The 16261-nt window shown below is 55.1% G+C and overlaps 1 protein-coding gene across 1 annotated transcript; it reads right to left on the minus strand.

Moving 5' to 3' along the window:
- Positions 1–3039: 3039 nt before the first annotated feature.
- On the minus strand, positions 3040–7964 carry LOC119100963 (muscarinic acetylcholine receptor DM1-like). The gene is made up of 6 exons (XM_037224194.1): positions 7948–7964; positions 7280–7397; positions 4080–4095; positions 3764–3854; positions 3551–3670; positions 3040–3427 (listed from the first exon to the last, which is right to left on the minus strand). The coding sequence occupies exons 1-6, from the start codon at positions 7962–7964 to the stop codon at positions 3040–3042; spliced, it is 750 nt and encodes a 249-aa protein (XP_037080089.1).
- Positions 7965–16261: the final 8297 nt, after the last annotated feature.

The raw sequence follows: 16261 nt of genomic DNA on the forward strand, positions 1-16261 counted from the left end.
ACATTGCGTTGAAGGTTTATTTTGCAACTGCAAGCCGCCAGTACGGTGACTTTATAAAGACAAATTTAGTTCTTAAAATCAGCCGAAAATCACGAGCTGTATTTTCTCGATTGGCATATTTCGTTTTCAAAACGATCCTTTGATATGATCCATCAGGCTTATCCGTGGAGCAGTCGCTGCCCCAAGCTACTGTTGGAAGTGATCAAAAGTGGTCGTGCACATATGTTTTTAAGTTGCTGCGTTACGGCGGAAAGCATGGGTGAAAGATTACAACACAATTGTAATGCCTGTGAACAGCGAATGCACTTGGTCTAGTTATGTTACGAATACAAACAGCAACATGCCTACAAGCCAATCGTAGTGTCGTTCCTGCAACAAGACACGACACATTCAAAATGTCTGCACAACTATTGCGTTGAAAGCAATCGGTGAGAATAACTTCGGCGTGATGTTTTCGGCTGATAATCTTAACGTCACAAATCATCTTTATTGCAAACCGCGATGATATAAATATTATTTTAATGTTTTACAGTACATTATTCGAGAATGCGCCCAGTTTTCAAAACACAGCAAACGCGTGCAGCGTTTGGAATGGCATGTTTCCAAACCGCTGGTTACCATGACTGAGTTTTAGAAAGATTTTAGTGCCTCCGAAAAACTTTTATGGGGAGTTTAGAACCTTCTGCTGATAACCATCGGCCTTTAATACACCAGGATGTGCTGTTTTAATAACGCTGTCGGGCCAACATTAGTTGCATTGTCAATATTCGACGTTGCAATATTTGCCTATGCTCATGACAATGTGTTTCCAAACCATTTTGGACGACTTAGGCCTCTTCATCGCACCATACATCCCAGACTGGCTTGCGGCAGTGACAGAAAAGAACAGGTTTTAGGTTTATTCTTGCACCATGACCCCGTTTCGCAATCTTTTAGGCGTAAGTGTCACGCTGCAGCCTGAATCATCTGATATTTTTCCTAATATATCGCTGACGGTATTGCAGTACGAAAGCTGTTAGTGTCGTGAAATCACCGCACTTTGGTTAGGCGTTTCATCTTTTGATGTGTATGTGTGTGCGTGTGTGTATTGTGCTGTTACTTCACATGTGCATACACACACATGCACACGAACACACACCAATCGCACACACACACACACACACACACACGTCATGATAACCGTCGTTAGATGAAGAATTGCATGCGTTTGGTCGGCGACGTTGCGAGGTGTAATGCTGGCTTGATGCCGTTGGGCTAATATCAGTATGTGCGTGTGCGGGGGGGGGGGGGGCGATCCAAGCCCCAACTTGCGGAGGGATAAACAACACCAAAAAGCGCAGCAATGAAAAAAGAGGCTGGCTACCACTCCGTCTCATTCGATGAATCTCATTCACCAAGATGCTTTGCCCCTCTTTTTGCTCCTTTTCTGAGCTCCAAGACCTTGTAGCTTTCTCTTATTAACACAAAAAGTCTGAGCCCTGACATAATTTACAAACAAGTCTAAAATTACTTACAACACGGCTGTTACCGCTCAAACCCCAAACACTTGCTGGTGAAATGATGCTGTTGCATTTGATTCGTCTGCTTTGAGCTGTGGCTTCACGTAATAACAAATGCAAGCCAGGACTTGCACTATTACGTTACATCTGACAATGTTAACTGATTTCGTTGAGAGAAAACATTTAGTATTGATCTAACAAAGCTCCTTCTGTTTGTAACAGAAAAATACATTCTCTTTCCTTCTCATACGGTTGCACGCTCATTTTTGTCCACATGATAGGCATAACAGTTTCCCAATACGTTTGAGGCTGCATGCGTAAAGTTGAACAGAAAAGCTTGTAACGAGGAAGTGAGGTCACGCCCAGAAGTTAGTCATGTGTATCACAGGGCATCGGGTAACGTATAGCTTTGTTATTTACTTCGTGACAGTCATTAAAGACGCTATGCGTTTCAGGAATCATGAGATACTTGCCAGATGTGGCGCTAAGCCAGCGGCATTGATAAGCGGAGTTGTCATCCATCTTTCCGATTGAGCTGATGGAGATCTAACCATAAAATTTTGATAGCAAGGCTGGAAGGACAGCGGACACGTGCCTTTCCTCTGCTGATCTCGGCCGCTTCGCAGAACACCAACACCTATCGTGTACAACTCACACGCAATGAGCGTAACGCTTAGTTCAAAGCATGCCTAAAAAAGCAACGGCATGGCAAATGCAGTGTTGAGAGAGATGCCTGTTTGTAGCAATTCCTTGCACATTTCTCACTACACAAAAAGACATACAGACGTCAGAAATCACAGAGTTAACGTCAATGGAAGATGCTGTTCGAGGTATCGAAGACATCTGCCAGACGACGAGCTGTTCAACCAGCGGGCACCCGACCACACCATGACCAGCGGCACCCAACCACACACCCGACCACAGCGGGCACCCGCCCAGGCACACCAAGACTAACAGGTACCCGACCACTCACCCGACCACAGCGGGCACCCGACCACACCAAGACAGGAGCACCCAACCACACACCCGACCACAGCGGGCACCCGCCCAGGCACACCAAGACTAACAGGCACCCGACCACACACCCGGCCACAGCGGGCACCCGCCCCACCACACCAAGACCAACAGGCACCCGACCACACACCCGACCACAGCGGGCACCCGCCCCACCACACCAAGACCAACAGGCACCCGACCACACACCCAGCCACAGCGAGCACCCGATGCGGACGCACAAGACCACACCAAGTGCACAGTTCGCACCAATTATAACTTGACTACGCTAGTGAGCAGCCAGGGTTAATTGCAGCACATCCAGCGCAGCCCGACCCAGCTGCAGTAGAACCTGCTGAACAAGATTGGCCCATGATGACGAAGCGACGGAGCTTCCGCCCATTGCAGCAACAACGGCCGCCAACAGCAACAACAACTGACGCCCTGCCAGAAGCGGGAGTATATTCAACCGCACTAGTGGACATCAGTCGTCGTAGTTCCTACCAGGGCTTCATCGTCTGCAGTAAAAGACCCTTGTGCCTGGGCATTAATTGTAGTAGACTCTACTGGCCGGGTGACGCTTGTTCTTTTGCCAGGTGCACGTCAGTATTTTCACGTACGTGCGGCGGAACGAAGCGTTGCAGAGCGCATAGCAGAGGGGGTTCACGGTGGAGTTGATGTAGCACAGGTAGTAAGAGAAATTCCAGAGCTCCTTCGGAATGCAGTCCCCGCACTGCAGCATGACGCGGATCAGCACCAGCACGTTGTAGGGCGTCCACGTGATGATGAACGCCAGCAGGATGGCCGACAGCGTCTTCGCCGCCTTGCGGTCCTGCTTCTTCTCCTCGCGCTTCTTCTTCTTCTTCGGCGCCGGCTGCCGCGGGATGACGCGCGCGTTGAGCGGGATGCGCAGGTCGGGCATCTGCGAGGGTCGCCTCGAGGCGGGCGGCGGCGGCGGCCGCGGCACGCCGGCGTCCGAGCTGTCGTCGTCCTCGTCGTCGTCGGGCGGCCGGGCGGCCGGCCGCGCCGCCGCCGGGCTGCGGCTGAGAGGACAGTGCGGCTGGTGGCCGTCCTCCTCGTCGTCGGAGTCGCCCAGCATCGTGATGCTCGGGTCGGTGCTGGCCGTCACTGTCTCCGGGAACTTGATGACGATCGTGTAAACGGACTCGGCCGACAGGCTGCGCGAGCCGGCGCCCAGCGTGCCGGCGCTGGCGTGGCGGCGCAGTCCGCTCAGGATCGGCAGCGGCGAGGGGATGGTGTGCCGGCCGTACGTGCACATGTAGGTGGGCGTGTTGTAGGCGACGCTGCGCGTCTGGCGCAGCTGCAGGTGCCGGCCCCCGTTGGCTGTGGCTTGGTGCGCGGCTGGTGCCAGCGGCAGAGCCAGAGCCGAGTGAGGTCGAGGCCGGTCCACCTCGCCGCCGCACCAGGCGCTCAGCCGGCGCCAGCTGCCGCTGCCCACCTGGCGACACAGGTACCGACTGTCAGCGGCATTCACACTGATCGGCGTCACACCACTGCTGACCATCAGCGGTACTCACACTCACCAGCGTCAGACCACCGCTGACTGTCAGCGGCACTCACACTCACCAGCGTCAGACCACTTCTGACAGTCAACGGCATTCACATTGATCAGCGTCACGCCACTGCTGATCATCAGCGGCACTGACACTCACCAGCGTCAAACTATTGCTGACCGTCAGCGGCACTCACACTCACCAGCGTTACACCACTGTTACCCGTCAGCGGCACTCACTCTCACCAGCATCAGCTCGCTGCTAGTGCTGTAGACAAACGAGCACCAACGCAACGACACTCCCAGCCGTTGGTGAGTTCCCCCAGAAGACCTTCGCTCCTGCTGGCGCCACGCAGCCTTCCCAAGACGAAAATCACGCAGCGCAACCCCAGATCGCGCCCGCGGGTCAGAATTGGCCACACCCTGCGAATGGCAACGGAAAAGCCGCTCTGTGGCGGACCGAGCGCCGCCGCTCCGGTCTGGCAGCAGCGGACGTGAGGCCGCATATGCATGACCTCATCGGGCCAAAAAGCAGCCGATTTGACGGCGAAAATGTGGCCTTGAAATATTCTACATTCATCGAATGCATCGTGACCAGATGGCGGGAAATGGCTGCCCTGATCTGGCAGCGCTGTGCAAATTGAAGCAGCTGCATGACCAGTACGCCAGCACAATAAAATACTTAGACTAGTGCAGACATGAAAGGCATATTTTACATGGAAAATATGCTTAGATCGAGTCCATCGATGGCTTTGAGCAGCAATGAATTCGAAAGGTCCTTGATAGCGGCCAAAACAGCGCGATGGAAAACATAATACTTTCGTACACACACACTCTCTCTCTCTCTCTCTATCTCTCTCTCTCTCTCTCTCTCTCTCTCTCTCTCTCTTCTCTCTCTCTCTCTCTCTCTCTCTCTCTCTCTCTCTCTCTCTCTCTCTCTCTCTCTCTCTCTCTCTCTCTCTCTCTCTCTCTCTCTATCTCTCTCTCTCTCTCTCTCTCTCTCTCTCTCTCTCTCTCTCTCTCTCTCTCTATCTCTCTCTCTCTCTCTCTCTATCCTCTCTCTCTCTCTCTCTCTCTCTCTCTCTCTCTCTCTCTCTCTCTCTCTCCTCTCTCTCTCTCTCTCTTCTCTCTCTCTCTCTCTCTCTCTCTCTCTCTCTCTCTCTCTCTCTCTCTCTCTCTCTCTCTCTCTCTCTCTCTCTCTCTCTCTCTCTCTCTCTCTCTCTCTCTCTCTCTCTCTCTCTCTCCTCTCTCTCTCTCTCTCTCTCTCTTCTCTCTCTCTCTCTCTTCTCTCTCTTCTCTCTCTCTCTCTCTCCTCTCCTCTCTCTCTCTCTTCTCTCTTCTCTCCAGCTGGTTTCCGCCATGACTACTGCTCTCCCCCGTTCTCTATATTCTCTTGTCATTGATGGTGACACCTCCTCCTCTCACCTATAGCCAACAACACAGTGTTCGACTGTGTTCGTACTCTTTACCGGCCACACACAGCACCCAGGCTCTCTTCGGACCATTGACAGCTCCCGGGTTTTCTCGCCGGACCACCGACAGCGGCCGAGCTCTCTCCGGATCACCGAGAGTGCCCGGACTTTCTCCGGAGCACTGACAGCTCCCAGACTCTCCGGACCACCGACAGCTCTCAGGCTCTCTCCGGAGCACTGACAGCTCCCAGACTCTCCATACCACCGACATCTCCCAGACTCTCTCCGTACCACCGACAGCTCTCAGGCTCTCTCCGGACCACCGACAGTTCCCGAACTCTCTCAGGACCACCGACAGCTCCTAGACTCTCTCCGTACCACCGACAGCCCCGGACTCCCTCCGGACCCCCGACAGCTCTCAGGCTCTCTCCGGACCACCGACAGTTCCCGGACTATCTCAGGACCACCGACAGCTCCTAGACTCTCCGTACCACCGACAGCCCCCGGACTCTCTCCGGACCCCGACAGCTCTCAGGCTCTCTCCGGACCACCGACAGCTCCCGGACTCTCTCAGGACCACCGACAGCTCCTAGACTCTCTTCGTACCACCGACAGCTCCCAGGCTCTCTCCGAACTACCGACAGCTCCCAGGCTCTCTTCGTACCACCGACAGCTCCCAGGCTCTCTCCGGACCACCGACAGCGCCAAGTCCGGCCGCGACCGCTCGGCACAACTGAAGGGAGAGGGACGAGGATCGACCGGCGGTGGGAAGAGGCGCGCCGCGGCGAAAAGCGACGCGCCTCCCGCGGCGGCCCCTAACCTGTCAGCTTGCGGTCGGCCGTGATGGCCTCTGGCAAGCATGTGAGGTCCACGGTTGCCCTTGGAGGGCCTGTGGTGCGGGTAATGGCTGACGTGTTTTCCGGGATGTACGGGATCGTGGCGTGAACCGAGCACCACGGGGATGTTTGGTCATAAAACAGGAGGCATGTTTGCGGGAGAAGAAACAAGTGAGACAGCACGGCTCAAACCCATCGAGCTTTATCAGTGAAGGTGCATAGGCTGCGTGCTCCGTTAGTGATGACGATGCCAGTGTCATGTGCTGAGCTCCTGACTGGATCCCTCGCCTGGCTCCAGCGCGCACGCCTCAGGCCTCCGAGCCTCCGGCGTCGAGAGAAGGCTCAAGTGGTCTGCTCACGCGCTCCAGACGTTAACAGGCGCGCCGCGTGTACAGGGACGGCGCCAAATGGCACACGGCGTGGCGGCCCGATCCTGGCATGTCCCCTTCCCTCGCAACGTTGCCAGCTACGGTGGCTTTGCCAATTACAATTACAATTCAGTTATTGAAAAAAGAGGCCAAATGATTTGCAACTGATGATGGCTTGTAAGTCATATTTGCATTGGCAATGCACATTAGTGCCACAACGGCAATGGCATTGGCGTGTCGCATTATCAGTACAGCTATGTTGCGTCGAAAATCCCGATTGGCCACAGACCACTGCCAGCCGTGATAGGGGTAGGCGTGTTTAGAGTAGTAGACTTCAGCTGCAGTACCAGCCACCCACTCAACAGGCGCGGGGTTGGCGCCACCCGAGCTGTGTGAGGCGGGACGAATCCGGCGCCTCGTCCTGATGAAGCGCGGCCATACCCTCGCCGCATAAGAACCGCACGCAGACACCAACACCTAGCTCACGGAGTCAGCTGGTACTGCCCTAACTGCGCATAAAATGTGGCCAATCTGACGCTGTCTCGTTGCTACAAAACAGCTAAGCAGCTGGCAGTAACGCGTCTGCACGCCGTGCGCGGAAATGGGGCGTTGCTCACCTTAACACACTTCCTGAAGTCGAAGTGAAGCGCGTTCTCACCTGCGAGTAGCGCGTGGAGAACTTGGCGCTGCCGCTCAGGCTGTCGTTCTCGCCGGAGGAGGCGTGCTCGAGCCGCGTGCGTCGTGACGAGGAGCCCGTGCCGCCCTCCTCCGCCCGGCTGTGGCAGAGGGAGCAGCACAGGTCAGCGTCGGGAGGCAGAGGGAAGAGGGGGGGGGGGGGTGGGGGGAGGTGGCCGACCGTTGCTGACGCGGCGACTGGGCGCGGGCCGTCGTTCGGGGCAGGGGGGGGGGGGGGAGGCGTAACAGCCACGCTGGGGCCGGGGGCCGGGGAGGGCTCCGTGGGATGTGCGGATGCCTGAGACGAGTAGCCACCACAAATCGATATATAATACTGTCGGTGACTTTTTTCATGAGCGGCTGGGTGTGCTACCGTATGGATGCCTCAGCTCTATCTACCAAGAAAAATTCGATCGCGACTGCTTCGTCTAATTCTATAACCTGTTATCTGATAACACAACTTTTCTTCTAAGTTATTTCATTCGTCACAAATGTAACCCTCGAATGCGGACAATATGCATTCTAATATATGTTTTATACAACGATGAACATATTGCTGAGCGGGAGTGCACTATTTCAGCGCTCATTGAGGTCTCTGTTCCGAAAGTTCTGAGAGAGCATCCGATAATTTCGTATGCGCGGCCCTCTTACTCGCGCAGCCCGGTCATGTTGCGCTTGCTTATTCCGCGATCATCTAAGCATTCAGTAGACGCGGCTTCCACCAGGTAAAGAAGCCACTCCTCACTGGTTATATCTAAGATTTTACCAACTGGACCATTGTGCCCGCCTTGGTCGTCTCTCCGTCAAACAGCCCCGAACTATAGGCTTTCTGTAACAGTCCTGGCAGAGGGCTTTTGAAATTCCCTGCGATGTTTATTCCTGCAAGACGACACAAGCTGATCCGTGGATGGTGTCCTGATATGGGGTGATTCCATGGTGATCTAAGTCAGACCACGGTCCGACCCGGCCCGTGCCGCCGCGTCGCCCGGGTCCGTTCTGTGCCGCCGCGTCGTCCTGCTCCGTTTTGTGCCGCCACGTCGGCCGGGTCCGTTCTGCGCCGCTGCATCGGCCGGATCCACCTCGTGCCGCCGCGTCGGCCGGGTCCTTTCTGTGCCGCCGCGTCGGACGGGTCCGTCTAGTGCCGCCGCGCCGGCAGGGTCCGCTCTGCGCCGCTGCATAGGCCGGGTCCGTCTCGTGCCACAGCGTCGGTCGGGCTCGTTCTGTGCCGTTGTATCGGACCGGACCATCTCGTGCCACCGCGTCGGCCGGGACCGCCCCGTGCCGCCGCGCCGGCAGGATCCGTCTCGTGCCGCCGTATCGGCCGGGTCCGTCTCGTGTCACCACGTCGGCCGGGTCCATCTCGTGCCGCTGCATCGGCCGGGTCCGTCTCGTGCCGTCGTGTCGGCCGGGACGATCTCGTGCCGCTGTGTCGGCCGGGACCATCCCGTGCCGCCGCGTCGGCAAGATCCGTCTCGTGCCGTCGTGTCGGCCGGGTCCGTCTCGTGCCGTCGCGTCGGCCGGGACCATCTCGTGCCGCCGCGTCGGCCGGACCCGTTTCGGCTCGCCGTGCCCGACTTGATCGATCTCGCGGAATTCAAACGGCGCCGCGCCCGCGCTCTGCAGCGCCGCGCGCGCGGGCGGCGCGCTGTCGTCCGGCGCGCGGCAATGTCATCGGTCGGCGCGACACTGGAGCAGCGACAGCGGCCGGCCACCTCCCCCCGCGCTGCCGCCGGAGCAGCAGCCGGAGCAGCCCAGCTGCCGCCTCGCCAATCGATGGCTCGGCCGAACCGACGTCCGCCGCGCCGCTTAGCCACTGACGAGGGCGACTGTTTCAGCCGCAAGCCCATCTCAAAATGGAACGGCTGCGTAGATCACGGCCAAGCTCGTCGGGGCATGACCCCTTGTTTTGGACAGGGCTGAACAGCGAGTCGGACGGACGCCCACCATCATTTACAGTGCTGTGATCGGCTCCAGCTGAATTGCAGCGCCCATCTGGTTGTTGGTAAGCTTTATTGGTCTTGGCGGCGGCAGGTTGAGCAGACGACGGCGGTAAACAAGTCACATGGCGCGCGGGAGGTGACCGTTATTAACACGCGCTCGAGTGGGGGGATCAAATTGACCCCCCGAAGGTTTTTCCAGAATGGTTTCCGAACGCCGCGGCGTAGCCGCGTCAAATTTTGCATAGCTGTTCAAAATTGAATAGCAGAACGCTTGATGCAAGAAATTTAGATGTAATTTGTAAAGTCACTGACCTACTGGCTTTGTACTGCTGACACTGACTGGCAGGTCAACGTCAGGCCATGGTTTCAGCAAAGTCAATTTCTAGGGAATCGTTCAATCTGATGCAACAACGGAGTGTTTGGCGAAGCTATTCCTCTTTGAGATGCTTTTTTAGGCAACACAAGCATTGAATGAGCAAACTAAGTTGACCTAAGGTCAGGTATGAAGGTCAGACCAAGGTCAAAACCAACCTGTTTTATTGCTTTAGGCTTGCTGTATGGGGTATTTTCCGGTGCTCATTTTAAATTCATCGGTAGCAGGAACCGCATCATAAGTCTTCAGTAGACTTCTCAGAGGTTCTTATAGGTCATTGACCTAAGATGACCCAGGTCGACATTTTTTAAAGGGCATACTGCCAAGCGTAATGTTTGTTTCTTATTCAAATGCAAAACTCATGGTAGTCTTGTATGATTTTGGTTACCATGACCTTCAAAAGGTCAAGCAAGGTTACTGACCTTAAATGAGCATGGTACTTTTTGCTTTGAAACAGTTATCTAGGCTCTGGGGGCGCTTTGGAGACCAACCTGAAATTTGACCTTGTTTGACCTTATTTGACCCGCAGGTCATGACCTGGTGGCCTCAAACTTTGACCTAAGTGAGTTCACGTACAGGTTGACACACCCCGCAAATTAAGTGTCCCCAGCTTTCTTAATTTCCGAGATCTTAGGGGGGTCAAATTGAGCCCCTCCCTAGAGGAGGGTATCTAGCCGGCCACCCGGGCGCGTGTCAACATTCGTCAGACGATTACACGCACTTGTAATGTGCGGAAGTCATTAGAGAGACCATATCATATGACCTGTAATGCCAAAGCTTTGAGGAAGCAAATGCATCTTAGGCAGCCCGCCTTGTAGATACACTGAAGTAGTTGTGCATCGTAGCCACACGACACGCACAAAACACCTCCAGGCATTCTCCTACGAGCATCCGATGACACGAACAACGAGGTACAAAACGTAAGAGTTTCTTATTGGCCTGCATGCTCTGGAGGTAAGCATGCTCTAAATTTGCTCTTCTATGCTCTATGCTCATGCTCTTCTTATGCTCTAAATTTGCCATCAATTTTTGAGTGACAAGAAAGTGATTGATTAGTGGTTCTACGTAACACGTTCCGACATGACAATCTGCAAGACGCAGATTCGCGGCGAAAAGGTTTGTCGTGAATCTTCTTTGTTATCGTGTGCATGTTCTTCTGACACTTCCAAAATTTATAGCAATGCTTCTGGCGTTTGACATTAAAAGACATGCTACACCGAAATTGAGACGTAACAGAACATAACTGAAAGAGCAAAACAATTTCCTAACGTGAAGGCTGATCACTTTTTGTACCGGACTTACGTACGTTCTTTTCGGATGACTGGCTAGACTATGCAAATAAATACCACTGGAACAAATCATCTAAGGACGTCCAAAACGGATGTTGTAGATAGTTTAAACAGTTTCATATAATTATATGGTGGTATAAGATTATTAGGTCATTTCACATTACCATTGCTTTCGAAATGATGAATCACATGTGTGGTGGCCCTAATGACGTCATGTGCGTGTGAACTAGCATCACTTGATCCATAATTTCAACATAAGATAGCACCGATGCCCTTTGAAGGTTACTCAGTTTTATGTCGCTGGTGCAAATGACTGGGACTTCCCAATCGTTTAAAATATCTAACCTCGTTAAACACTTCTTCTCAATATCGCTCCATGTATCTCCAGTAAAATGGTTGCGGCCCATGCTTGACCACTCTCCGAGATAGTCCAACCGCCCCACGCATCTCGCGATTCTGGCGGCCTTGCTCTCCACCTTTTCCAACCGTGCATGGAATTGTGTTTCTTTTGGACATACATTTGAGCACGATGCTCTCAATGGGACATGTACTGTAAAAGGTATAAATGAATGCTCTAAATTCATGTGTATCCTAAATCGAAACGGCTAAAGCGTATGGCGATTTCAGACAGGTTGGTCGCCCTGCCAAATGCTGATCCGATGTTTGGGAGTCTCACGGTCTGTGTGTCCAGGAGTTCTGACATGCTGAGCATGTCTGCTCAGGAGTTCCGACATGCTGAGCATGTCTGCCCAGGAGTTCCGACATGCTGAGCATGTCTGTCCTGGTGTCCCGACGTGCTGAGCTTTTCATCAGGGTCGATCATCCCGAACCCTCATGGCCGTGGCACGCGTCAGTGAGGGGGGACACAGGCCAGTGACGGGTGGCACGGGCTAGTGACGGGTGGCACAGACCGGTGACGGGTGGCATGGGCCAGTGATGGGTGGCACGTGTTACTGACGGTTGGCACGCGTCAGTGGCGGGTGGCACAGGCCAGTGACGGGTAGTACGCGTCAGTGACGGGTGGCACGCGCCACTGACGGGTGACGGGGGTCAGCGATGAGTGACTCGCGTTAGTGACGGGTGGTACACGTCAGTAACGGGTGGCACCTGTCAGCGACGGGTGGCACGCGTCAGTGACGTGTGGCACACGTCACGCGACGCTCCCATGAGCTCTGCAAAACTGACCCGTCACGGACACAGGCCAAGTGGCCAGCCACATGGTACGCCCACCAGGGGGCGTGGCCAACGGCGGGGCCCGCCACCCCTCTGGTGTGTCGTTCGCTAGCGGCGAGGAGTGCCCCCGTCGGCTGTGTGCATCGTTTGAACTGGGGCAGCTCCGGGTCACCGCCGCGTCAAGCTGCGGTCGTCAAACTTGGCAGGTAGGTGAGATGCCACTGGGACGTCCGCTGCCGCCCAAAGCACAGAGGTCGGAGGCTCGGTGTGCGCGTCACGTGCTCGTGCATGTTTTGAATCCCAATTATTTTAAAGTGGTCCCCACGACTGAGCTGTGGTCTGCTCGGGTTCCTGTTGTCACAGGATAGCAGAGTGCCAACATGCCCCATTCAAGCGGGATTCACAGATACGGGATGCCAACGCTGCTAGATACTTCTTATCCTGCGATTTACTGCAGCTTACTCGTAAGTGATATCCAAAGGAAGCATTCCTTTACCCGTGTGCCACCACCGTGAACGGACAGTCCGCATGGAACTCATGAGCGCGTGGGTCCGTGGAAGATGCAAATGTCATCGACACGCGTGTTGCGTCGAAGCTCAGGTCAGGTCAGGTCAGGCTCATGTCGGGCACTGCTCGCGCAGACTCGCCGGGTCATATGTTTGGCAGGCTATGTCGACAATGGGTGGAGCAAGAGCTGCCAAACGTGCTACAACAATCAGTCGTCATTTTATGACACAGCTTTACTGAGTGATGTGAGGTGAGTGTACGGTTGACTTGTGCTCCCATGCAATTACCGTTGATCCGGCGGGGTCAGAGGCAGGAAATTCGAGTCAGGAGGTCCTTGCAGAATTTGAACTTCGTTGATGGGCCTGCCTGATTTGCATGCGGTCAGCAACAAGGCAGTCACCTAAAAGTGCACACCCCTCACGCATTGAGTGGGCTGAGCTGAAGACGCAATGAGCTTGAGCCGTCAAGCTTCAGCCTTCTACAGCTACCGTGAGCTGAGCTTTCTACACACCTTCCCGCCACATGGGTGCCCCGGGAGTGTCGCGGTGGATATGCTCACCTTTGGTAACACACTTTTTTAAAGCCATGCCCGGCATTCGAACGGAAATTTGGATCTTCATTGGTGTTTACTCGGTACTGAGGGATTTTAATGTCATTTACGTGAGCATTTTTGCGTTGTGCTGTCATCCTCGAAAAAGTCTACGCAGTCTTGCCCGTTCAGACGACCGTTGGGGCCCGTGCCGGTGGCGGAATACGCTGAACCGGCTAAATCTGGTACACTGCTCGAAGTCTACATTTGCTATCCGAGCATGCACTTGTATGAACGTAAGATCATGGGTTCCGATTTTGCCCCTAAGCCATGACTCGTACGCATTGGCTTTCGTGTAGATGAGTAACACCACACTCAAGAAGGTTCGAGGCATCGCTCAGCGCAGCCGGCCGGTTCTGACGCAGGCCTCAGCCGCTGACGGTGCGGCGCCCCGCAGAGCTGAACAGGGCGCCGGAACTGCTGACACTACACTGCCCTGCAGAGCTGAACAGGGCGCCGGAACTGCTGACGCTACACTGCCCTGCAGAGCTGAACAGGGCGCCGGAACTGCTGACGCTACGCTGCCCTGCAGAGCTGAACAGGGCGCCGGAACTGCTGACGCTACACCGCCCTGCAGAGCTGAACATGGCGACTGTACTGCTGACGCTACACTGCCCGGCAGAGCTGAACATGGCGACTGTACTGCTGACCCTACACTGCGGTGCAGAGCTGAGCATGGCGACACAACTGCTGACGCTACACTGCACTGCAGAGCTGAACATGGCGACTGTACCGCTGACGCTACACTGCCTCGCAGAGCTGAACAAAGCGCCGGAACTGCTGACCTTACACTGCCCCGCAGAGCTGAACAGGGCGCCGGAACTGCTGACGCTACACTGCCCTGCAGAGCTGAACAGGACGCCGGAACTGCTGACGCTACACTGCCCCGCAGAGCTGAACAAAGCGCCAGAACTGCTGACCCTACACTGCCCTGCAGAGCTGAACAGGGCGCCGGAACTGCTGACGCTACACTGCCCCGTAGAGCTGAACAAAGCGTCGGAACTGCTGACCCTACACTGCCCTGCAGAGCTGAACAGGGCGCCGGAACTGCTGACCCTGCACTGCACTGCAGAGCTGAACAAAGCGCCGGAACTGCTGACGCTGCACTGCCCTGCAGAGCTGAACAAAGCGTCGGAACTGCTGACCCTACACTGCCCTGCAGAGCTAAACAGGGCGCCGGAGCTGCTGACCTACACCGCCCTGCAGAGCTGAACAGGGCGCCGGAACTGCTAACGCTACACTGTCTCGCAGAGCCGAACATGGCGCCGGAACTGCTGACGTTACACTGCCCTGCAGAGCCGAACATGGCGCCGGAACTGCTGACGTTACACTACCCTGCATAGCTGAACAGGGCGCCGGAACTGCTGACGTTACACTGCCCTGCAGAGCTGAACAGAGCGCCGGAACTGCTGACCCTGCACTGCCCTGCAGAGCCGAACAGGGCGCCGGAACTACTAACGCCACACTGCCCTGCGGAGCCGAACAGGGCGCCGGAACTGCCGACGTTACACTGCCCTGCACAGCTGAACAGGGCGCCGGAACTGCTGACGTTACACTGCCCTGCAGAGCCGAACAGGGTGCCGGAACTGCTGCACTGCACTGCCCTGCAGAGCTGAACAGGGCGCCGGAACTGCTGACGCTACACTGCCCTGCAGAGCTGAGCAAGGCGACGGAACTGCTGGCCCTACACTGCCCTGCAGAGCTGAACAGGGCGCCGGAACTGCTGACCTTACACTGCCCCGCAGAGCTGAACAGGGCGCCGGAGCTGCTGACGCTACACTGCCCCGCAGAGCTGAACAGAGCGCCGGAACTGCTGACGCTACACTGCCCGCAGAGCTGAACGGGGCGCCGGAACTGCTGACGCTACACTGCCCTGCAGTGCTGAACAGGGCGCCGGAACTGCTGACGCTACACTGCCCCGCAGAGCTGAACAAAGCGCCAGAACTGCTGACCCTACACTGCCCTGCAGAGCTGAACAGGGCGCCGAAGCTGCTGACCCTACACTGCCCTGCAGAGCTGAACAGGGCGCCGGAACTGCTAACGCTACACTGTCTCGCAGAGCCGAACATGGCGCCGGAACTGCTGACGTTACACTGCCCTGCAGAGCCGAACATGGCGCCGGAACTGCTGACGTTGCACTGCCCTGCATAGCTGAACAGGGCGCCGGAACTGCTGACGCTACACTGCCCCGCAGAGCTGAACAGGGCGACGGAACAGTCAACATCACGCTGTATCAGAGCGCGGGTGTTTGGCGCTGGCGAGGAACATTGGCGCGCACTTCAGACAAAGGCCCAAGCTTTGTTTGTGAGACACAATGCATGTCTGAGCCGTCCATGAATTGCGCACGTATTTTTGGCAGTGCTACGCTCACCTTCCCTACTTACGCATTGGTTACGCTGTGCGAAACCCCCTCCTGGTTATTCTGTGCTAAGCGTGACGTCCCTAACAGTAGCGTGTGTTCGGTCTTAACTGAACTGTGGATGTCCAAAATATATTGCCGGTGTGTCACGACAGGAAATCAGCGACATCTGGCTTTAAGATTTGATTTAACGTTACAGATTTTAGCATAATTTGCAGCCGTACCTGAGCGTAATGTTACGCTTTCAAAAAGCTCCCCTCCCTCCCTTGTTACGCTTCGTTACGCCCCACCGAAAACCCTTCTCCTCCATGACTAACGCAATTTGTGTACCGCACCTCCGCACAATGACAAAGACTTTGTGCTATGATCCAACGCAAGATCCAACGCTCCCATCTAGTCCCAGGGTAATGAGATGGGAGAAAGTTGGTGGTAATACTTGTAAATAAGCCAAATCAGCAATCTCTCAACTCGGTCATGTCCGGATACCCTTAATTTGAACAACATATCGATTCAAAAACTGGACGGTGCACCGTGCCGTTTAGCCATCTTGATGGCGGAAATGAAAAGAAAAGATGCTGGTCACTGTTCCAGATCCGATCTTCGCTTTAATGAGATCTTTCAAAATTTAACTTTTGTAAGTTTTTTATGTCGCCCATAAGGGCCCTTTGTAATATATGAGGTGTGAGGAGAATGTCATCGCACGCGGTCAAATCCTCCTCCCACTGACCAGATATT

This window comes from Pollicipes pollicipes, unplaced genomic scaffold (assembly GCF_011947565.3).
Source record: "Pollicipes pollicipes isolate AB1234 unplaced genomic scaffold, Ppol_2.1 Scaffold_2555;HRSCAF=2994_pilon_pilon_pilon, whole genome shotgun sequence".
NCBI classification, from domain to species: domain Eukaryota; kingdom Metazoa; phylum Arthropoda; class Thecostraca; order Pollicipedomorpha; family Pollicipedidae; genus Pollicipes; species Pollicipes pollicipes.